This window comes from Tyto alba, unplaced genomic scaffold (genome assembly GCF_018691265.1).
Source record: "Tyto alba isolate M040663 unplaced genomic scaffold, T.alba_DEE_v4.0 Super-Scaffold_13, whole genome shotgun sequence".
Classification (NCBI taxonomy): Eukaryota; Metazoa; Chordata; class Aves; order Strigiformes; family Tytonidae; genus Tyto; species Tyto alba.
In genome coordinates, this window is record NW_024881275.1 from 23,727,937 (window position 1) to 23,752,348 (window position 24,412).

Sequence of the window (24,412 nt, forward strand, 5' to 3'; positions counted from 1 at the left end):
TAGACTCTGCCATGAAATGTAAAAATGCAAATGTGAATGCTTCTGTGTGCAAGAGAAATGTTTTAGCTTGAGTCATTATCATTGTAGGGTAATTTGGTGTGGAGCAAGATATTGTACTGAATAAGGTAACTATTATTATCTGCTTTGATATATGTGGAACATGAGAGAGAAAGGTTTCACTCACTAACCCAAGGGGCACACAGCAAGTCAGGAACTTGTCATATGGGCATTCTGATCTGATCATCACTTACACATTGTTGTCCCTCTCCCCTTCCCACATGCCCAATGTAATTTGTCTGTGTCTAAACATACATATATCAGTGAAAATATTACTTAAACTTTAGCTTCTCCATGAAATACAAATCTTATCTTCTTTCCCTCTGTTGTGTTCAAGTGACACACAGTAGAGGTGTTTTCAGATTTCTCATTCCTCTGGACTCTGTCTCAAAATAGAGACATCCCCTCTGCAGCTTACAGACGTACGTCAGAATACAGACATACGACACTGTGCCAGCCCGTATGTGGAAAATACATGTTGGTTTGATAGGCACACACTATTCTATATTTATATCAGTAAATGTTCTATCTCAGGTTTAAAAACTTTAAGATTTTGTTTTTAACTCTCCTCTCCCTATCATTCTGGATTCTTTTTGTTTCTCTCCAGGACCCTACTCCTGCTTTTTGGAGTTACCCTGCCTATGTTGCCAGCTCTCCCAACCCATTCATGCGTGCTCCCTTGTCACTTGGCTCCCTGCTGCTCTGGACAGACATCCTATTGCCACAGACCTCCAGCCCACTATGATTCTTTGATGTTGATGATTTCCATTTCCTTTCATTTTTCCATTACAATAGCAATCCAGGCAGAGATAGGAAAGCAGGCTGTGGATTTCTAGCTGTTCCTGCAGGCTTCGTGAATTTATGTGTCTTAAAGAACTTGGCAGTCTATGAAACTGGGGAGAAGAACAAGCCCACGTCACTAGTGAGTGCTGTGTAAACCACTATTTGGGGACCACTGCCCTGAAATGAAAGTATTTTTACATTATGTGGCTCAAGCATACTCCAAATCTTCAAGGCTGATCTTTTGCCATAGCTGTTTTAGTGTTGTAAGCTTTTAGTTTCAGATGTGTATTTCTACCTTTTCCCTTTAAAACCAGATGAGTAAAGAGGTAGAGGGATGATGAAAACTCTCCTTTGCTGAGACTTGTGACAAATGAGTAATTTTCCCTGCTGTTTAAAATTCTGTAGAATAGGGACTTACAACAGAACTGTTGACCCATCTTTAGCTTTGGCCTTTCAAATGAGATTCTGAATGTCAAATCACTGAACACATTACTGAGAATAAATGCTTGGTGAGCCGCTAGTGACAAGTGGTTAAAGACTCTAAAAGGAAGCAACTGAAATGAAAAGAAATGAAATGAAATGAAAGAGCATCACAGAGGTTGTTACTGGTGAAGTGAATAAAAATAATAGCAAACATCTCAACTGATTTGGCTGGCAGCAGCACAATAATGTTACCAATTAATTTTTTTAAAAGAGAAATAGGTGTGCAGTGTAGTTGGAAGTCATAATTATTTTAATGGACAGAAGCTAACTATAGAACATGTGTTGCCAACTAGGTTTGGCTGATTGCACCTTAAAAAGAAGGAAACAAAGGAGAAGGACTGAAAACAGTGGATTTTATTCCCTGCAGTACTAGTAAGCCCAGTCTTACATCTGGATTCATTGGGCGGGGAAAGATCTGGTCTCTTATATGCAAAGGGAATTCTTTTCAGTATTAAGCAGTGTCACAAATTATCTGAACTCAGCCAAATGTAGAACCATAACTCTCATCAGAATCACCTCAGATTTGAGATAAGTAGCTGACAGCCAAAATTATCTTGGCTGAAGTGTGCAAATAAGTTATTTAGAAATATCCCAACATATATCTTAATGTTATCTATATAACGCTTCATTGTTGGGCTGAGAAAGTCTCAGAAGTAAGTGGGGTGGTTTCACCAAAGGTTCTGATTTTAGCCAAATATACTGTTTGTCTTTTGGCTGGTTAAAGTGTTTTTCAGTTTCTCAGGAAGTTGCTATCTTTTGGCATTGTGGTCTCGAGGCACGACGTTCACCAAGAAGATGGTTGGCACATGTATACTGGTGTATCAAATACATTCTTTAAAGTGTAAGGTTGCGTGCAGACATTCAAGCAAGTTTTGTGGATTCAATTCTGGCTGTTATTTTAGTTCTGTCAACTTTTGTATTATCTGCACCATTGCTGAATTGCAGATTTATTTATTGACTTGATTTTTAACAGATGAACTGAAGCTTATACAGGGTTTTATGGACAAAATTTTGTAGTGTACAGAAGTTGAACAGAGGCACTGTCGGAAGCCTCATTTATATCCACCCACTGTATTTTATATATATACATGTGCATGCGAACACACATTTGCATGCCAGCAAATAAAACTGCACATTATGCTATACCAACCTGCATATTTTCCACAGGCTGTATATGAGAATTAATTTGACATCATCCATGCATGACATCATAGTAAAAGACTTGAGGGATGAAGCAAGTGGAAAGAACATTTCTCTTTGCTTGTTCTGAATACCACAGCAGTGAGAATGAGCAGATTGATGTTGTATTTCCTCCAGGTGTGATGAAATTGTGATCCTTTCTCTATCCTGACCTACATGCTTGTGAAATGAGAAACTGCATATCTTTTGCAGCAGTTTCACGTGGTTTGTGGATGGATGCATTGTAATACATATGCATTCTGTCGATCTGTTTTCCTTTGTCTTTACTGCTGTTAGAAGTGGGAGCAATATCTGAAATTCAGGATCATATGCTCACCAGCTGTGGACTCTTAAATATAGCAGCTCTAGACTGGCATTGTGGCTGTGGAGAGCTGTATGGAGGGGCTTTTGGGGGAACACACCCTGGCAGAGCTGTGCTGTAGTTCAGAAACACTGCGTTGTTCCCGTCCTTCATCATGCAGCCTCAATTTTACAACAGTCCAAAGTGGGCTTTGTATCCCAGCTTTCTGCAACCCATACTGCTTCCAGTCCTCTGGGTGGGGGCTTGCTCCTTATACCGGGGGGAGAGGGAAGGCTCTCTCTTGTCCTTTTGTGTGCTGGTTGCGACAGCTTCCTTGCTAAGCTCCCCTCACCTTCTATTAAAAAAAAAAAAAAAAAATAAAAAAAAGAGCAAAAAAAAAGAGCAGCTTGCTAGCAATTCACCAGAGGACCAACTCAGCTGCAGACAGACAGGCAGGCAGGCAGCCAGCACTAAAGTAAAAGCAGCCTGACTATCACTGGCAACGACCCAAACTGCCTTCCTCAGTTTGGACTGCTCCCCCCCTAAAATATACGTGCATAACTGTGGATCTTTAAGGGCCAAAATCTGTGAATATCCAGTGAGTACAAGGTCCAGCACAACATCACAATAGACTTTCAGCATTTTTGCTCAGGTTTCATTCCCAGCAGGAGAGCTAGGTTTTCTTTCCTTTGGAAGTGAAAACTGAGATGAGCTCTTTGTGTCCCAAGATTTGAAGGCTGTGTAGGCTTTAAAAGCTGTTCTTCCTCCAACAACAGCTGTTTTACATTTAATCCAGAAAAGCTGTGCAATTGCTGTCTTTGCATGCTGAGAGAACTTGCAACATGACTTCAGTACAGAATTAAGTATTTCTCACATTGTCTATCCCCATGATTTTTATATCAATATCTATGTCAGAGAGGTATCTTTACACTCAGAAAAGCAAGATTTACAAAGTGCTTTGAGATTCTCTAATGAAGAACTAAGTGTGAACAAAAATTTGTTTCAGCCTGAGAGGGTTTCTATGTTAGTGTAGGTACTAGGTGTTTTCAGCTTCACTGAAGATGGAAATGGATGAAAACAAAAGCAAAGACCAGTTTACACTTGTGGTAAATATGGCATCTATTATCCCTAAGATAAGGACGGGATGACGGGAAATTGACAGAGAACTGTAGTAAAGAACTGTAATGTGGTATTTCATGAGAGGGAAGGTTTCTGAAAAATCTTTGCAGACCTGCCTATTCTCCATCTTCTCCAAGGCTGTGCTTGGAATTTGTGGGAAGATTGGCAATTATTTGAGGCACTTAAAAATCAATTAGCTTTAGCTGAAGTGGAACCAAAAGGAAAGAGAAAAATCAAGCCTACCTTGATAGGCTTCCCCTTTTTCACATGCATAATTTTATTTTAGGACACGATCCTAAAATGATATAGGACATGATCCTGACTCTCACAGCATGTAGCGGGTGGGGCTTTTTTTCTTCCTACAAAAATGTTGAACAGCAGTGCAATTTGATACAGAAAGTGATTTATTCCCCTGCTGATAACTGAGATCATCTAGCATTCCAGGCAAGCACAGTTAATGGATGACTTATCTCTCCACCCGGCAGCTGATTACAGGACCTCAGGAGACAGCAGGCAGCTTTGAGTGAGGTTATAGAAACAACACGGCATTTTATTTTCCTTTTAGTGTTATTGCAACTATATTCGGCTCTGGAATGCTACGGCTGTATCAGTCTCAGCCCCCTGCAGCACTGGCATGCGTGTAGGTGGATAGGCAGCACCAAGCCACCTTGCTCTAAGACATTAGTTCTCCCTTTTTGCGATCTCTATGTAAACGTTTGTGGGGCAGACTAATGGGCAGTCATTTGTTTGATGCCTGTAGATAGGAGAAGTTCTGCCAAGTCTGATGATGACTTTTTATTAAAAATCCTGCTAACTTATGGGTTGGTTTTAAACCCCTCTAGCCCTGAGGAATGTTAGTGTACTAAGGAATACACCTTAACATGAATTGAAAGATGCTACCTCCAGGCATCTGCCAGGAGAATTTTGCTCAGGTTGATTCCTCTCTAAGAAGATAACTGGTATTGCCATCAGCAAGAGATAAATGAAGTCTGGGTCAATTCTTTCTTCTTAGCAGATGCATCTTCCCAAAGAAGATGAAGACTCACTGAGCAGCAGAGAGAAGCTTGCCCTGCCTAGGGTATTGCTAAGAAATCTTAAGTAGCTTGCTTTTTTATTGTTTTGTTTTAAGTATCTGGATTTTCAGATAAGTTGTTACATGATTCAATTTTCTCATGGAGCTTAAAGAATTAATTTATTTTGTGAAATTGTCACACCCCTCTGTGTCTTATGAACATTGCAATGTCCAGTCCACGCTATGTGTGTCCTTTCTGTGAACTTTAAGTAAGACTTAGATGTGTTGATGAAGTATTGGGAACGTGTTTAATGTAAAAATACAGATTTTTGTTCCAGATGTTTTCTTTTAATACTGTTCTTTCTCTTTCCAGTACTACCAGCTCAACTGCAAGCAGTTGCGATACAGAATTTACAAAGGAGGATGAGCAGCGGCTGAAGGATTACATCCAGCAGTTGAAGAATGACAGGGCAGCAGTGAAACTGACAATGCTGGAGCTGGAAAGCATCCACATTGATCCCCTAAGTTATGATGTTAAACCTCGTGGAGACAGCCAGAGGCTAGACCTGGAAAATGCGGTTTTGATGCAGGAACTTATGGCAATGAAGGTATTTTATTTATATCCAACAGGCTAAGTGTGCTGCTGACAATGCCCCTGTGCTACAAAGCATGCTCGGTCACACACATGGGAGGCTTTGATAGTGATCACTGGGTAATAAAAGGTAACTTTGTTGAAGCAAATTATCAGGGCTGAAAATCCAGTAGTCAAAAAGTGACAGAAGGCAGTGCAGTAACAGTGATGAGCTGTGTGTGTTTTGAATTAGGTGAGGACTTCATCTGTGGCTCTAAAGTTGGAAAGCTTTCCTTGACAAACCAGATGCTCTCTCTAAGAGATATGGCCCCTGAGTTTCTTGAAGGTGACCAAAACCATGATACAGCACTTCCAAAGAGACAGTTCATTACTTTACTTACAAGCTTGCAAACAGGCATCTTGAATATTTGTGTAGTGAAGCAGAACAAATTTACCTCCTTAGAGTGCTGCTGTGGGAGGAGGAATGGTCTGTCAGAGGCTGTCATCCCTGATGCTCTCCAGCAGTGGGTCACAAGTCCAGAGCTGCTCTAGGCACTGTGTTGCAATTTGTAGCTCAGTTCAGAGCCTGAGCAAAGAGTGCAGTATGTAATGACTTGCAGTAGTAGAGGTTTTTGGAGAAAACTCTCGTTCCTCAGGCCTGGCTTATACGTCCATTTCTAAAGATGTGATTTAGTAAAACTGACCTTTATTGACCAGGTATAGAGCTTGTGTAATTTTAAATCTGGCTTCTATATTGACTTTGAGAGAGGTGAACTAAAACACAGAAACATATTAAAGGTGATACAAGCACATGTCTGCATTTAGAAATTGGCTCATTTTCGTTCAGTTTAAAAAGTTTAATTTCTGCATTTGAACAAGTCCTGTTTTAGTCAACTAATGGCAGATATGTCAGATGATGGTATCATGTGGGACAGCAAATCCTAATAGTTTCGTAAGCATCTAAAGCTACAGATTTTTGTCCAGTTGTGCTACTTCTGGCTGATAGCTTAGTTATGATAATTATGTACGTAGTTGTGCTGCCTTTCCGTGATGACAAATGCAATCTTGCAATAATGCATTAAATATTTGTAGTTCAGAAAAAAAGATTGCCTGCTACCAGTAAGAAGATTTAAAGTTGTTAGTTGTTTGAATATATTGTGGCCAACAGCAATATATTCTCCATAATTAAAGCATGCAAGATGTACTGGAAGACGTTTATAATTAGATGTATATTTCAGATATCACACTTATTTCTCCTGTTTGTGTCCAGATCTTCCCTGAAATCTCCTGTACACCATTCTCACCTCTATCTTTAAATTGATTGGTAAAGACAAACTGCAGAGCTATCCCTTGTGATTAATGCCCTTGCATTCCCTGACCTGGCAAGAACACCAGTAGTTGCATATCATAATTTCTGGCACAGTTTTGAGTGCTGGTAGTCCTTTTCTTCACTAAATGACCATCTGACTTGTTTTTGACATATGGTGTCCAATCATAACTTTTGGCTGGACCTACCGCTTTGAGTTTTTCCTGCAAGAATTAATCCTAGAAGAAGTCTTTCTTCTTGGTTGGTTAGAGTGCGGTGCATACTGGAATAGATACACATTTTACATAGGTGGCTGAAGTCACCTTCAGTCCTTTCTGGTACAGAGAAACTGACAGTACTGTTATTTATTATAATTTGTTGTACTTTGCTGAAATTCACAACTGCAATAAATCCCTAGGATTCTGAAAGGGATATGGTGAAAACTCAAGATTGTCAAAGCTTGGAATGGACTCTGTTGGTAAGCGCTCTCCTGCTAGAGATTGAAAACTCCTGCCTTTCTTCTATGCATAAAGCCCTACAAAAGGCACAGCTACACTCTGCATGTTTTGGTCCCAAGAGAACGTGCTACCTTATTAGAATCCATGCTTGATGCTCACATCTGCCTTACAACTTGCTCGTATGTGCAGCAAGGTATAACATAATTGAACCTAAGGACGAGTGGATGTCTTGGCTTTCCAAATGTACTGTTTGTATCTATTATTTGAAATGTACCTCATACAGAATAGCCTATGCATTTACCTTCTTCTGAGACAACTGCAGAATTTAAATTTCCTTACAGTATTTTATTTAACTTGAAGCAGATGGACTCATCTGTGCTGCAGAGGACTACCTCATATAGCAGCTCTTAATTTGTTCCCTCCCTTCCACACTCTTAACAAGGATGATACACCTTGATTGAGTTACTGAAGGATTTCCTGCATTTCTGGGTCTTATGACCTGCTGCTGTCTTCCTGAAACTTGTATTGGTGTGTAATCTCTGCTGCATCTTTCTGCACCTTTTATTTATGACTCCCAGTGAAAACTGATCACCACTTCAGTCATACCGCTTCTTGCACCTTTGTGTTACGCTGATAATGTTGCGAAAATGCCTTTACACCATTAGTTCTTCATTATTGATGAAAACAATCCATAAAAAGATAGTTTGGGGATGGTTTCTCTGTTGCCCTGTTTATTTTTTTTTTTACTAATCCAGAATGAAAGACTGAAAGTGGTCTGCCAGTACTTCTGTAAAATCCAATTCTTTGCTTCAGGCAATAATTAACTATGTTTCTAAATATATTATCATCTGCAGTTTGTCAGCATTCAGTGGTCTTGCTTTGAGGTCAGTTGTTGTCACGCCCCAGTTAGCAAGGAGATTACTTCTGATGGGTGTAAATAATTCTTGGTTTACAGCCTTTCTGCATTTCAAAGGACTTCATCTAGATAAGAAGTCTCAGCTTTCTACACTGATAATTTTTCCTCTTTTGTGTACAGGTGATAATATTGCTCATAATGTGCTTTGAGACTACAGTCTCTTTGCAGAAAATGTTAAGAATCCTGTTGTCCACCTTTGTTACAGCTCTTATAGATGTATATAGTAAAATACAGTTAACTAGAGCATGGCATGTATATGCTCTGGTACTTGTCTTACTTATGAAGGCTCATGTATTTTACCTTGTGTACTGTGATCATCATGGAGTCCCATTTCATGACATTTAGAATTCTTTGCCACGTAAGAGTCCTTGTTGTTTTATTTTTATGACATGACCACATCTAACACAATTTTTAATTTTGAGGATGCTGTGGTGCTTCTGATTATATTGAGTCAGAAGTGGTTAGCCTTCATTCAAGTTTTCACCCAAATTCAGAATTACAGTACGACTGCAAGTACAAAATATTCTTCGTTATTCAGATAATTAGTCCTGAAATGACTGCTAGATTTGGTACTTGAAGCTTATGAACTTGCATGAGTTGTATAAGTCTTCTGCAATCAACTGAAGGAGTGATCACTAGCTACCTCCTTTTTCAAAGTTTCATTTTGTAAATGCCACTTGTGCTTTAGGCCCACAATATAAAGAAGCAGATATATTAAACTGAAAAGTGTTTCACCAAACCCTGTAATTAGGAAAAAAAGGGACAGTAAATATAAAAAAATCATGTTGTCATTGAAATGAAATTTAGATGCTATCTTTAGAAAACATATTTTCATGGGAGAAAATACTGCATATGTAAAGACTAACTCCTAAGTATACCCAGGCTACTCTACATTTTCCCACATAAAACATTACTGTTGCCACCTTGCCTCACAGGTTGTATGTGTCCACAACAGAATCCTCAACTAGAGTTTTAATTTTTAAATTCAACCTTTCAACTCCTTCCCATTTCTTCCCTGGGCACCTCTGTAAAACATTTGATTCTCTACTTCAAAGTCACATTGTCTTGACATGAGAACACTAACGTATGGGGGTGCTTTTGGAGTCCATGATATATATTCTGGGACAGGATGCAAACTTGTGAATTCATATATGATGATCTAAGCTTACTGTCTTCATAAACAAATGAGTTAGCCATTGATCCTCAAGCTTATTTTGAGCTAAGATATGTATTACAAACTAACATCCAATCTTTAAATTAAAACTTTCAAGGGATGAGAAAAATCAGTTCCACAGATTCATTGTTGCAGTGGATAAAGTCACCTTTTTCTTTTAGGAAATAAGTGTCCCTTTTTTTCTAGGCTGAATTTGCCTAGCTTCAACTTCCAGGCTGAGAAGATCTTGTCATGATCCTCCCACATAGATAGCCCTCTGTCAAGAGTATCTTCTAGTCACATGAGTGCCAAAATACTCTACTCAAATTACTTCTCAGCCTTCACTAAGCAGGCTGAGTAGATTAATGGCTTTAGAAATAGAGGCTTAAGAAGCTAAATGCATACACTTAAATATACCAGACAATCCAGTTTAACTCCTGTAACTAAATTTCCCCATCATTATTTATCAGTATTATTTACATTTTTACTGTTGACAAAGGAAATTAATGGTAAGTTTTCCTAACAACTAAATTTCTGTAAACTACATTGAATTAAACTGATTGTGCTTCTAACCTTCAGTTCAGAAACAAGTAGATGAATAAATTAATGATTTTGAAGCTCATACAAAGCCTTCCAAGCCTGAGGGTTTTTAGGATACGGATTTTATTTTTGCATGGTTGATGATTCTGAATAAGCCAATGATTACTGGTGATTATTATATGCTGTTTTTAACGGTGCTACACCTGTGTGCGCTGCTCACAGTTGATCCAGACAGCAAATTTTTGGTAGGAACATGGATTCTCTTTGACAGAAAAACATAGTCTAAATATGTGCCAAGATATGTGTTTGTATAGTCTTTGTTAATAATGGATGTAATACAAAGAATGTTCTTTTTGAAGGATAAGGTAAGATATCTCTGATATTTTTGTGACTAGAATATGGGGTTTTGTTAAAAATAATTTTAAAATAGTGATTTGTTCCTAGGCTGGCCACACAACAAGAAACTTATATCTTTCAGACATGTTAGCACACTGAACAAGTCTAGAATAGAACTGAACTGTAATACAGAAAATAGTACAGGAACTCAGTATTTACCCATGAGATGACCTAGGGCATGGCAAGGTGAACAGTGAGAACATGATTCTGGGTTGGTTTTTTTTTTTGTTTTGGTGTGTTTTTGTTTGGTGTTTTTTAACACATAATGTAAATTATGTTTTAGGACCATCTCGTTTAAGGTTTGGGAATGCTGGCTTTTTCTGGGTTCAAAAAAACCTAGATATTTCATGGAAGAATCTTTTGTGAAACATTGTCAAACTCAAAGAGCCTTTTGGTTCAGGATACCAAGCAGCTGCTTTTCATGGGTGGCTGGGAGCAAGTGCTGAAAGAGGGATCATTGCACTCATGCCTTGTTCTTACACTTCTGCCTGGCCACTGTCAGAGCGGATGATAAAGCAGAGGTCTCTCCCCAAATAACAGTTGTTGTGTTTCAGTGGTTGACAGCCTGGTCATAAATATCAGAGTGGCAGAAGAATTAAACACAAGAACGGGCTCCCAGAATTTACTTCTTTCTGTGAAGGACTTGTGTCCATCTTCTGTGGATCATATTTATGGAAGACTATAAGCAAGTGCAATTTTGTCAACCTCCAGTTGTGTATAGTTGGGATTCTGGCCATCTAGAGGCAGGAAGTTAAAAATGGACATCTGGTGGTACCATACCCAGTTGCCCTTTGAGTAACTCATTCTACCACAGAGGCTGGTATGATGAGGCAGGAACTGTGTTTGCTGTACTAGTCCGTCAAACTAATTCCATTGTAATGAGGTAAACCAACTCTGATTCTTACATATCAATAAGAAACTGGAATCTGGCATCGAGGGAGCTGTTTGACAGGGAAGTCAGATACTCCTGTTCTTAGGGTAATGGTCTCTGAAGGGCAAGGTAGAACCAAAGCAATTTCAGCAGCTGTGGCAACCCTCTCAGATCCCTGATACTCTATTTTCAGCACCACCTTAGCTGCTCTCTTGCCTCTGAGCTTGTTTCTGAGGCTGATTAAAGGATGGCACAGCTCATCATACTCACTGAGTCTCAACATATACTGGTCTTTTGACAAATACACTATGTGATGACAAAAAGCCTTCTGGATACTAATAGTGTTCTCCATGGAAGGAACACTCAAGTAATAAGAGTTCATAAAAACCTTGTTTAACCTTATCTTCCTTTAGATATGTAGTCCCATGAAGCAGCATGCTGATAATGTTTCTTCAACAGGAGGAGATGGCAGAGCTCAAGGCACAGCTTTACCTGCTAGAGAAGGAGAAGAAGGCATTGGAGTTGAAACTGAGCACTCGAGAGGCCCAGGAGCAGGCCTACCTCGTCCATATTGAGCACTTGAAGTCTGAAGTGGAAGAACAAAAAGAGCAGAGAATGAGGTCTCTCAGCTCAACCAGCAGTGGAAGCAAAGACAAATTGGGCAAGGTCAGGAGTCAGGTTTCCAAAATTGGTGTAAACATTATTTATCGTAACACTCCCCTCCCTGTAGCAGTCTTTAGCATGTTAATCATTCTCCTCTTTTGTCAATATGTACATCTTTCCTCTCTTCTCGGCTTGTTAGGTGGTTCATTCTATGCTGTGACTTACGAGCACTTTACAGAATTACTATTAAGCCTGGGCTAAAATAAGGTTGCGAGTTTGGGCAGGAGTACAACAAAGCCATTCTTGCTGAACATACTGGCTTCTGTGGTTGAATATGTTGTGTCTTGCCTATTGCCACTCATTGGAAACAGTGAGCCTAAGCAGAACACCATCCTCCCCTCTACTGAGCACACAACATATGAAAAAACAGAGCTTATTTCTATGAAGCAGTTAGAGCATTGTAATAACAGTCTCTTTTTCCAGGTCTGACAGTTTGTAATGATTTGAGAATGAAGACTTTTCCCCCCTTAGTATAATGCAAAATAAACAGATTTCTGCATTTACATTAATAATTTGCATGAAGAAATAGTAATACCTAGAAGAACTTTAAAACTGTTATTTTAGTGCTGTGTCCCCAGGAAACCTCAGTAATGCATTTAAAAACAAAATCCAGAGCTAGTGTATAACTTTCTTATTTGTTTCTGGCAAAACATCATCTGAATTGTTTGATCCAATGATTCTTTGCTTCAGGTGTGGTGTCAGAAGTAATACAAGGCATCATCACTTTTGCACAGTTAGAAGAATTCTGCAAATCAATGTGCTGTGGTGGTTTAGGAAACGTTTGGAAGTATTTGCAAAGTGTTAATTGGTTAGTCCAGTTTTTGGTAGGTTGATACACTGCCGTGTTGCTGTGACATTGTGATGTTTATTTTACCTCCATTTTAAAAGTAGCTTCTGACTAAGAGGTTTTCAACGTTTCCCCATTAAGCTGGCAAGTAACTTCAAACTGGGTGGCCTTTCCTCATTTCTCAGGAATGCAGCGATGGCACCGCAACACCGTTAACACTGGCTGAGCTGAGACCGTACAACGAGAGTGAACTGACGGCTGAACTGACAAACGCACTCAGGCGGTAAGCAGCTTCCTTCGCCAGAGACATGACTGGTAATGTAGGTCCAGGGCGAAGTTTAGTTCTGAGCCTTCACTCTTACCCTCAGGTGATTGTAAGAGTGATCACAGATTTTTCCTGTGAGAAGGAAAAGGATCAAAGTTCCAGCATTCCCCTCTCTTTGCTGTTGCTCCTCAGCTGATGAAAGTCCTCACATAGTGCTCAGCTCCATTCTCCTTGAGGTTCTCTAAAATTCAGATTAACTGTATCCCTAAGAAACCCTCAAATGTCAGGAATGTCCATATTCAAGGCAAGAGTGGGAGACAGTGACATGACTCACTTGAGGGCATGCAGAAAACCTCTATCGGTGACAGGATTTGAAGTGTGATCTTTGGTTAAGAGGGTAGGTCGCAGATTAGAATTTGGGTAGGAGTTAAAGGAGTGGGAATTGCAGTGATTTTGATGACTCAGATGCTGCATTTGCGTCCTGAATATGTAAGTAGAGCCACAGTTCAATTGCGAATGACATCGTTGTATGAAGCATTAGCTCTCCAACAAGAGAGAAAACTGATGTCTTGACAAACTGCTTTTATCAACAGCCAGATTTTAAACCAAAGCTTTCAGTACAGTTATACATTAACTAGATATTTGTTTGTGCAGCAGTTTTTGCTGCACCAGCTATGTGGCAAGCTTCATGACAAAGATATTCACTGTTTTGGTAGTTGTTTCAGTACTTTTCAACCTTTTCTAAGACATGGCTATTTAATATCTAATCTGATCATTGTGTTTAGAACCTGTCCAAAATGCTATTAAAAATTTTGGCTGGGAAGAATACATTTTGCTTTTCTGGTGTTTGCACCCTCTTTACTGGTGGAACGTCCTCTTGTGCAGCTGTGGTGTTTTTCATTCCTGAAGTGCTTTTTTCATAACATAGGTGCAACATTAAGTGTGCCTAGGGACTCTTAAGCCTGAAAGGCATACGTAAAAATGTAAGATCGTTACCACTGCAGAATCAATACATCTCATACCATTTGCTTAATAGTTTGGCAGTTGCTGAGTATTTAGTTTGCTTGATGCAGGAAACAAAATTCTGTGGTTAAAATAATAAAAACTGTCATTTGTGTGTGGGCGGATAAAACCCATCAACAAATTCATTTGCATAAACATTGCATAGAGCCATTGGCCTCCCCCATATCCCTCACACACCAGTCCTTGTGTGAGCAGCTCCACTGGTATTTTCTGTCTTCACTCAAGCTGCAGCTTTTTCCTGTTCTTGTTACTTGCACCTGGATTTCGGAAAGATGCCAGTGTCCTTAGTTAGTGGAGGCTTGCATATAGTCATGAAATGTGGTTTGCTGACAACACAGAGAAAAAAAACTTGGCTTTATCTACTAGACCTTAAGTTGATTAGCATGGATTTCCAGCCAGGGGCCTAGCAAGTACAGTTTGTCAGGCAGAAATGGGGGAGAAAAATAATCGGATTAAATCATACATAAATTTTACAGTGAAGATTCTCTGTGTAATGGAAATATGACTGTACTAAATGCGATTGCTACTGCCAGTGGGTCTCAAGCACATTTCTCATGAGCTGTGTGGATAAGGTATTCTTCTCCCTAATCACTGTGCCAGCCAAATCAGTCTGAATGCTTACTCTCCTTATCCTGAAGTCTTCTCTCTGAAAGTTGGCAGTAGGTCTGTCTAGCACATGGAGAAAGCTTACTGCAACCTGTTTAGCCACATCTATGCTAAAAAATGCTAGCAGTTCCTAACCACCGTCCTGGATAGACGGAACCTCAGATATCACAATGAAATTTATACCAGCATGTATCCCCAAAAGAGTTTTAAAAATAATCAAAGTACATTTTCCTCTCTTCAGGTGCTACAGCAGTGAGGAATTTTCTGAAGTGTCCGTGATATCTTTAAGGGCAAAGTGGATTTAACTCTTTGCACTTAACATATGCTGATCCCTCAGTGCTCTTCCTGCATGTGTGGGAAAATAAGTGCTGGCACTGTGTGTGAACCAGGAGAGATTTTGGTGTCTCCCTAGCACCCTTCTCACCTACCAAAGAAGCAGCACTAGAATTAAAAACAAAAAAAAAGTATTTTGCCCAGTAACTGTGTTTGCTAGGGGGCAGGAGGGAAATGTGAAACATGTGACTATTGCACACTGAATCTGTGGTCTTTAGGCAATATTTAAATGCCAGTGTTCGAGAGTATTTCAGTACTGGTTGCAGTTAGAGCTCACATCCAGCAACTGGGACCTATCTGTTGTTACTCCAGGCAGTAGACACTAGTGCAAGGGGCAGCAGCTGCAAGGATAGGGCAAAAATCGATTTGCTTTTGAGTCTTTCTGTTTGTCAGAGAGTGCGATATCAATCAGCAACACTGCTTGCTGCCCTCTCCCCATCCTGTCTTCACAGACACAAAAGCGCAGGCAGCTCCCCCCTCTACTGCTTTCCCATTCTGTCTTTCTGTTGCTGCAGAACTGTCAGGTTCTTCTCAGTTAATTGAAATAGAGCGAAACCCAAATAGAACAGCAGAATGCAGTTATGGTTGGATTTTGATGTAGTTTGGAAGCATTTATTTGTTCATAGTCTTCAAATGGCTTTGTAGCAGAACAGTCTCATCCACAGAGGTAGCCTGTCTTCTCTCTGCAGATGTGGATTTTCTCATAAATCTGGAATCCACCAGCATGTTGTAAAGCTCCCTGAGTTGTCATGGGTAGTGCCCATCAACAGAAATTCAAGTTAGGAGCAATTCTTAATTTATTATTTCCTAACATACTTATTTTGTAGGACTCGTGGTAACAGTGAGTAACAGTGTTCAGCATTAAAACCCATCTTATGGGCTTTCCATAGAAATCGCTTTTCTTTTCCATGACCACTATGCTAACTAGTAGAAATGTAAATTATCTACAAGTTCCATGTAAAATTTACATCCAGGTTACCAAATTTCTGGTATTGCAGGCTGAGGCCACTAATCTAGAGCCACATCTTGTTCCAGCCAAACATAAATAGTTTCTGCCAGAGTCTTTAGTAATTTTGTTTTCCCCTTTCTCCTTTCTTGATGGAATGATGAAACATTCCAATGGACTTGAAGCCTCTTGAGTTTTTTTCTTCAGTTTAACACATCCATAAACAAGCATGTTGTCAGGAAATACTTTACTCTTGAGAGGGTAGAAGGGTATTTCCAGCAGCCTCATGGCCTGGCACTGACACCTCAATCTGGTTGAATACCCCAAAATCAGGTACATTACACAGTCTCTGAGGGAGACCTTAAAAAAACATCTTCCTTGCTGGTATGTTCTGCTGTGCTGTGGCAGGGGAAGGAAGCACTGGAGATGACTGGTATGAGTTTATTAGTAGGCACATGCCAGGTTAAAAATGCATTAGAGATGTCAGGAAGGAGGCAGTAAGAAAAATTCCAGATAGGAAATGCTCTTGCTTTAGCAGGGTGATAGTAATAGTGATACAACTAATCTTTTCTTCTTTTCTGCTAAGTTCTTTCATTCTCTGAAAAATGGCCAAGCTGGCAAGACTGAAACTTCGTCCTCTTCCCACGCCCAATTAGAAATGCTTTGATTGTTGAGGTCGTTCTGCAGTCTCTCCTTGTATTTCCAGTTACTGATAGCTTCTCTAGCTGCATAGGGTTATATTTTGTGTATGTATTTAGAGAATCCTTTATAAGGATTCAGGTATTTGGGCAGGTAGGATCTGGCAATACTAGGTAAGAGCCATAGCAGACAGAACATTTTGTAAATAGACTGACTGTTCAGACGTCAGCTGGGTCATCAGTTGGCACAAAATTATGATCTCTGATGGCTGTGCAGGGTTACATGAATTGTGTAAGCCTAGATGTGTTTCAGTATGTCCCTTACAAAAGGATGACTTTCCACCTAGCACCACAACAAAGAGGCTATATATTTACCATGTTTGATGACTTCTGAACTGAGAAATAACCTAGTACATGATGCTACTAATAGGAAAGTTGCCATGGAGAGGGAAAAGAGTGGTAATCAGTAGGGCTGGCAAACAGTTATTTTAACAAAAAGTACATTTTGCACAGAGCTATGGTCGTGTCTCTCTGGAATTGGAAACTACAGGTATTTCTAGTTGGACATAGAAAATTCATCCTATTGCAATAACTTCCATGTGTCTGTTGAGAGACAGTAATGTTCTTTGCAATCTTGGGTCCTTATGCCTGTCCTTATGTCCTTATGACCACAGCCCTGTGTTGTGCCAAGCTTCTTGTTTCAAAAAAGCAACCGTTTCAACAGAAAGCAGCGACAAGGCATGGCTGTAAATATTTCCTGATGCAATGTCAGCCAGAGATAAATCAAGCCACCTTCCTTTATTTTCCACAAACTTCATGTGATGACATCTTAGTTTGACATGTTTTCAAGGGCTATCCTTACTTTTGTGATAGCAGGATCCAGGAGTAGGTAGAAGCATCACTGAAATTCAGGCCTATCTTGACCATCAGTAAGGCTGTCTTGGAAATGGGCAGTGAAACACCTAAAACACATCATATTGTAGCAATTCAGATTTTAAGTGGCTCTTAAGAATTGAATCAGGAAAATCCTCTTTCTGTTTGGCCAAACAGTGGATAAAAATGGGGGGAGGGAGGCAGAGGCTGGCGTTGAGGAACTACTAATGAGTTTTTCCAGTCCATTGTCAGCTGCTTTTTGTGAGTTGCATTTGCTTATTTCTGTTCTCCCATTATCACGTTCATTAAATGGGGAGATGTGCAACTCTGAGACATTTGAAAACCAGAGTCTGGGATGGATTGCAGTCATTGCAAATTTCAGTGATTGCTGTCTTTCTTTATGACTGTACAGTCTCCTGCTGTGATTTCCCTTGGCTGCGTGAGTGGTTCAGGAGGCATGGTGTGTACCTGGAAATCCCCCCAGAGACCCCCACTGGGAGAAACCTTCTTGCAAGAAGAGAAATGACTCATTGGTGATATAAGGGAGAGATTCCTCAGAAGTGCCTCGGGTAGCTATTTTTTTCTCCATGCATCACACATAACTCATTTTTCTTTTTCTCTGTTTTTGACATGGAATAAGTAGTTCTCCTTACCACTGCGTGGTTATCTGAACTGCTGAGCTGCCGTGCACTTGGATATAATCATCACAGGGAGCTCCAAATAGCTCTGGGTCTGGAGAGCTTCCAGACTGTGCTGGCAGAGCTGGATGGGAGGTTTGAGCAGTGAGTGCAGCAGGTATGCTGCTGCCTCCCTCCAGGCTTCTTCTTCCTTTTTGCTGCCAGCCTGTTGTTTGCAGGACCACACCTGGACTGTCTTCCCACTGCTGGTGGTGTAACACATGCCTGTGGTACCATCTGGTTTTTGAGATCTGCTCTAAATATCTGACAATCAGCAAAAAAGCAGTTCAGTATCTTACGCCAGCAAAGCATTTTTTAAAGCACTCCCTGTCTTCTCTGTGATCAGGAAAAGCTACCTTTGCACAGGTAGCAGGCAGCATGGGTGTTCTGAAGCCCGCTGATGCCGAAGGAGGTGAGACAGGAAGACGTGGCATTTGAAGAGAGTGGTTTGCAGACTCCTTTGGCATTTGTGTAGTGTTGTTTTGTTGCCTCTTTAAAACATTCTATTATATATTAGCTATTTCCTTAGCAGGCCAACCTAGACTGGTGAGGCAGGCATGCATTCGAATTGGCTTGGGGATTCTTCATGCCAGTCTGACATAAGATGTTAGGTTAAACTACCAATGGAAAGAGAATTTATCTGCATTCCTTTTAAATGTCCAGCTGTTATCTCCTAAGAGAAGAGGAGTCATATGCCTAGGAAAAACAATCATGTGTCACCCTGTTCAGCTGGAACTGAAAAAGGCAGAGAGGGGAGTGAGGGAACATGCCAGGCTTAAAACAACAGGTTATTAGGAAATGGACTAGGAGCAGAGTGGGGTGGAAAGTATGCGCCTCCCCCTCAAAGCAGGGACCATGCAGAAAGCTAGGGGCCAGGCAGGAGCTGCTTTTCCTCTCTCCTCTCCCCAAACCCCATGTGCCTGGGGGCTGTCCAGCCTGCATGGGTACCTACACCCAGGAAAGCTCAGGCCTCAGTCCCCCTGGACTGGCAGCCCAGCTGCTGTGTCAGGGCTTTGTGTGTGCGAAGCTCAGGGGCAGATGCTGAGCTGAAGCTCATGGTGCCGCTCTGACAGAGGAGCCAGAATTTGAAGGGATCTGCTTGTAGCAGGCAATGCTCCCTGGTGGGTAAAAGGATGTTCCTAGGGATTGCAAGATGTAGGATAATGAGGTCTCAAAGGCCTCTGACTGTCTGCCTGGTTGTGGGGAACTTTCTTAACTCCTGATTTGGAGAGGGCTCACTATTCCTCTTGCTCCACATTTGGCAAGAGCCATGGGTGCTCTTGACCCCAGGGCAGAAGGGCGATAGCTTGTGCTTTCACAAGAGGGGGAGTTAGCTGGGTACACTCCAAGCCAGAGGCAGAAAAATCAACTTTCTGCGTGCCAGGGAAGAGCAGCTTCCTGTTTGCAGCACTGAGGAATTCTCGATGAAATGAGCAGAGGCAGGAAAATCTGCCTGGGAAGACTTCTGGCATACAAAACCTGAACACGTCTGGAAAAGCCCAGACAGGAGGGAAAATAAAAGGTGTGCAAGACCTTGCTTACATTATTCTGGGCCAAACATGGTGTCATTGTGTGGAGGCCAAATTGCCAGAAACTGCAGAAATGTACCCGGTGTTATATAGTTTCCTTTATGGCTCTGGCAGAATTCCTCACTCTCTGCAGCAGTAGTCTTGAAACCAGAGAAATCGTTAGGTCCTGTGTGCTTGCCTTCCTGTTCAAACCATCCTGTAGATCTGAAACAAAAAGCCCTTGAAAACAGCTTAGCAACTGCCCACTGAGTGTTTTGATTGTGAAAATAGAAAACAAAAATGTTTGTCACTGGCATACTAGACATTTCTCTGAAAATAGTGTTTTTAGTGGATGTTGGAGCAGGCTGTAGGCCTCCGAATACATTTATTCTGAGCTTTTTCCTTGGAAAGGGAGCAGTCAGGGATTTCCTCAGCTGACTTTTCAACTGCCCCACAGCAGAGCACCTTTGTGTTGTAAGCGAGCCATGCCCTGAGATCATTGTTCCCTCTTCTGGGAATACTTGCTTGTTTTCACTGAGCATGCATAGTGCTGCAGCTGTTTTCCTCAGCTCCAGCAGCAGTAGCCAGTTGGAAGAGGAACTGTTGGGAGCAAAAGCTCTACTGACTTCTGTGGTCCTGTTGACTTGTGACTTGGGAGCTCACAGAATCTGTGTTCTCCTAAAAATACTTGCTTCTCCTTCCTGCATCCTAACAAAATACACACACAAGTGCTTTCTCAGGATCCATACTGATCTATGTTACGTGCCCTGGAGCATGATAGCAATGTGAGTTTGGCCTGTAAGCATCTGTGCAAGTTTGCTCTTCAGGCTTTGGAAGACTGACTGGCAGCAGAAGACTATGCCATAGCCATACAGCAATCCCTATCAGGAAGATGTTCATATAGATGTCACATGAAATTCAGTTCCATTCATGGTCCACAGCGTTCACACGCTCTCATCCTGGAAAAATGATGCATAAGGACTATTGTTTTAAAATATTCTGTCTTATTAAGCCTAGTGGTTGTAGTGGTTGATTCTTCATATCTTGCTGATTTAAAATAGAAATCAGGAAAATGAAGTGGTGCTAGAAATCCCGTAAAGACAGCTAACCCTGTAATGCATTAAAGGAATACAAATAGCACCTCAGGATTCATTATCACTCCACTGCCCAACTAAGCAGGCTGTTTTGGAGACACACAAATAAGGACAATTCTTCCAGTCCAAACTGAGGTAATTAGTGATAGAAATGGAGAGAAGTGGTAAGAGTTAGGATGATGAGGCGTGGGATTTTTACAGCGCTATAGAGCATTTGCTGGCCAGCCAGTGAAGTACAGCTCTGAGGTCTCCCATCTGCTACTAAGAGAGAAGGTGTGGCACTCTGGGGAAACACTGACATGTTTTTTGCATGTAATAGTCATTAGCCAAATGTACCTGGATCTCCGTTTCCTGGACTAAAACAAGATATTTAGTGTGCTTTTACTGTTGCTGCTATGTCTGTCTACTCAGGTGTTACTTGTCCTATGAAATGCCTCTTGAAGTAAAGAGGTAGACATGTTCTAAATTGGGAAGTGTGAAAGTCGATGCCTATGTGTTGCTTTTGTAAGATTTTGGGACATTACAGCCCATGCAATCAAACCGCCCATTGCTTTCCCTGAGATAAAGGTGGAAGTAGGCACTAGCTAGTACTGTTTTCACTGACTTCAAGACATCAAGAGCCAAAAGAACTGTGTGGGTCTTGTCAGCTCAGGGAATACATGTGTTTTACTGGTATAAATGTAAATTTGAAGCATCTGTAGATTTGAAGGACTACCCCCTGTTACCTATTTAGCTAGATGGTTCAGAACTAGCATCTGAAACTAGCCTGTGGAGGCCCAAGGTTCTTACCACTGCACTGGCTCTGTATCTTTGGCAAGCAGCAAGACAAGGATGTTACAGGCTAAATGCAAATAAATAACTCTTGATGTTTAGCTGAGTTCAGACTGAACTGACTGGTTGAAAGGTTTGAGTGCAAAAACAGACAAAAGGTGATGTAATGGTTTTATCAGGTAACAGTCACCATAGCAACTAAACTTTACCGTGCATGACAAGTTCCTCCAAGTCTCTCCACTGTGTTTCTTTTCCACATAGCTTTTGTTACAGCAGGTGCGTTAAGGACTTCAGCTGCAGTAAACTGTGGCTCTGCAGGGTTCTTTCCCATGGGACTGTGTGCAGTGTTTTCACAGCTATACCTTTTCTTGCATATAATACTAAATTACCCTCATGTGATTTTTAGTTTTCTCTCCCCATCTGAACACTGTGAATGTTTATTCAGTTGGACTTGCTGTTCATGGTGGGTTGCAGTGCTGGGCATGGTGCTACTGAGCCTTCACCAGAGCCTCTAGCTGTGGCGTGCTTTGGAGCAGACAGGCACCAAATTTACCCTACTCTGTTCTGCCAAATCAGTAGAGCTACACACACATTAGATAATGGGTCTGGCCTCGGCCAGGTCTGATCCTTTATTTATCTCCTATTGCAAGTGAAAATGGGGGTGGGTGGGTGGATGTTGTTCCTGTTTTCTCTGCAGAACACAGATGTTGACTACAGACTGTGCTGAGTTGTTCTGACTGCTAAGATAGCATATAAAAAATACAATTTATATTCGGGGTGGATGGCAGTGAGCTTTTAACTGCTATGGAAAAAGATTGTGTAATTTGAGAATGAGAGTATGTTACTTCAATGAAAGGAGGCATAAAGAATACTGATTATTCTTAATCAACAAGGAGCCTCTTATGTCCTTTTTAATCTGGCCAGTAAACTAGGGACTTCAGTGTGTTGGGATAAACTGCTAGCTTGGAATATTTCCCCAGCTGACTTTGTGAAAGCCCTTTTGTTGCTGAAACTAGGCACGGTGAAACTACACCACATGTGCTGTCCTTGTCTCTGGTTATAAAATGCTGCCGTTGCCTGGACAGCATCAGAAGTGCAGGCGGGTGAGCTGGGTTTCAAGGAGCATCTGTGTGGTCTGTGCAGAGCTGAGGAAGCTTTTACAAACTTTAGGGTATTCATTCCCGTGGGGCTCGGTGGGGCTATGTGGGAATTAGTGGTAGGCTTGTTATTGAGCTGAAATTCAATTTATTCACTTAGCAACAGTGCAACAAAAGGAGGAGGGAAAGGCAAATCACTGCAAAGCGGTTCCAGGCAGCAAATCACAGACAAATGTCTCCATATGTGCAAAGTTCCCAAGTGTAAAGTTCAACACAGCAAAATCTAACTTTGTCTGAGTTTAGCGCAGCTCCGTATTATTCTTATACCACTTTTTTTATTTTCAAATCTGAGGTTTTTCTCTCTGGGCTGTCTATGCTATGAGGATGGGTCACAGAGGAGGGCTCCTGGGTCTCCACATCAGCACCCATGCACAAGAGGTGGGACAGTCCCGTGTCTGTATAGGAGTGGGCTGTGGGCAGCCATCAGCTCTGCAGCAGGGACCTCCCTGGGAAGAAGCACCTGCTTCATGCTGTGTGCTCGCCTGCGCTGGGAAAGGAGTTATAAAGCCAGCTTAAAGCCCAAGCTGTAATGCTTACTCCTCCCCAGAACTTCTGCCTTGTTCACTTTTTCTTTCCCTCAGAGATCTTCACAGTGTAAAAATATGATAAGGTGCCTTACTTCCATTTTGGCACACTCCGTGCAATTAGTTTTTGGTTCATCATTGGTAAGTAAGTATTGGTAACTATATTAGCATTTTAAACCTCACTACTGTGGCTTATTTGAAAGAAAAAGTACCTCATAGAAGAAAATGCCTATGTTCTCTCTTCTGTATATCTTGTGATTGCCCTTTTCTGTCTATACTTCCTTCTCTGTTTTTTAACTTCTTCTGTTTCCCACTGCTACATGGGCTGCACTTGATGGCTCCTAAAAAACCCTAGTGATCTCTTGTAATACAGACTGCAGTATAAATTACTCAGGTAAATTTGAGGCAGTAACTGAAATAAATGGAATTGCTCTGAGGACGGTGAGGCACTGGCACAGGTTGCTCAGAGCAGCTGTGGCTGCCCCCTCCCTGGAAGGGTTCAGGGCCGGGTTGGATGGGGCTGGGAGCAGCCTGGGCTGGGGGAAGGGGGCCCTGCCCAGGGCAGGGGGGTTGGGCTAATGACCTTTAAAGGTCCCTTCCAACCCAACCATGATTCTGTAGTAATTTCCAAATAAAAAGAAATTTGCTTATCTTTAACAGTAATTCTGGTATGCTATTAAAATTCCTGTATGATTACTATGATGTTTGATTTCCTTTTCTATCTCATTCAAGACACAGTAGGTGGCATGTGCCAGGTATTCTTGAATTTTTATTTATACATCTTTGTAATTATTTCTTAGCATGACAGAATACATACAGTACCATGATCCACCAGAGAAGTTTGTTTTCTCTTTTGTCTGCTGCATCTCTGACCCTATATTCTAAAATGGTGAATGTTACAAAAATCAATCTGTGGAAAATCTTAATGAAAGAACTACCTCCTGTATCTTCCACATGGTAGTAAGGAAAATATTTTCAGCCTGTGAGCCCAGCACAGGACAACCATTCATACACTTGCAAGCTGTAGTGTTATTTATGTTGTGAAAATAGTCTTCTCCCTCCTTTTCTCCTGATTCAGGGAGAAGAAACTGAAAGCTAGAGTGCAAGAGTTAGTGAGTGCTTTGGAAAGACTCACGAAGAGCAGTGAAATCAGACATCAGCAGTCTGCAGAATTTGTTAATGACCTTAAAAGGGCAAACAGGTAAACGATCTACCAGCAGACGTATGCACCATTGATTTTCTTTTTGATGTGTTCTGGGAATGCACTGTAATCCTCCCCCTACCTAATAAGCAGTTTTGGGATCCTTGGCATTCACATGTGTTGACTCTTCAAGGTTATAGTTAGAGATGGGGGAGGTATAAACCTTCCACTGAAAACGACACAGGTAAGAACAGAGTGGGA

At 41.1% G+C, this 24,412-nt stretch overlaps 1 protein-coding gene across 5 annotated transcripts in view; it reads left to right on the forward strand.

Moving 5' to 3' along the window:
* MCC (MCC regulator of WNT signaling pathway) overlaps window positions 1–24,412 on the forward strand; it is a 223,017-nt gene that overhangs the window by 194,309 nt on the left and 4,296 nt on the right. For all 5 annotated transcript variants that reach the window (XM_042787721.1, XM_042787722.1, XM_032984089.2 and 2 more), the window contains 4 exons: window positions 5,308–5,542; window positions 11,605–11,811; window positions 12,781–12,878; window positions 24,089–24,211. In XM_042787721.1, coding sequence (XP_042643655.1) covers window positions 5,308–5,542; window positions 11,605–11,811; window positions 12,781–12,878; window positions 24,089–24,211 — 663 coding nt within the window. The remainder of the gene's footprint in view (window positions 1–5,307; window positions 5,543–11,604; window positions 11,812–12,780; window positions 12,879–24,088; window positions 24,212–24,412) is intronic.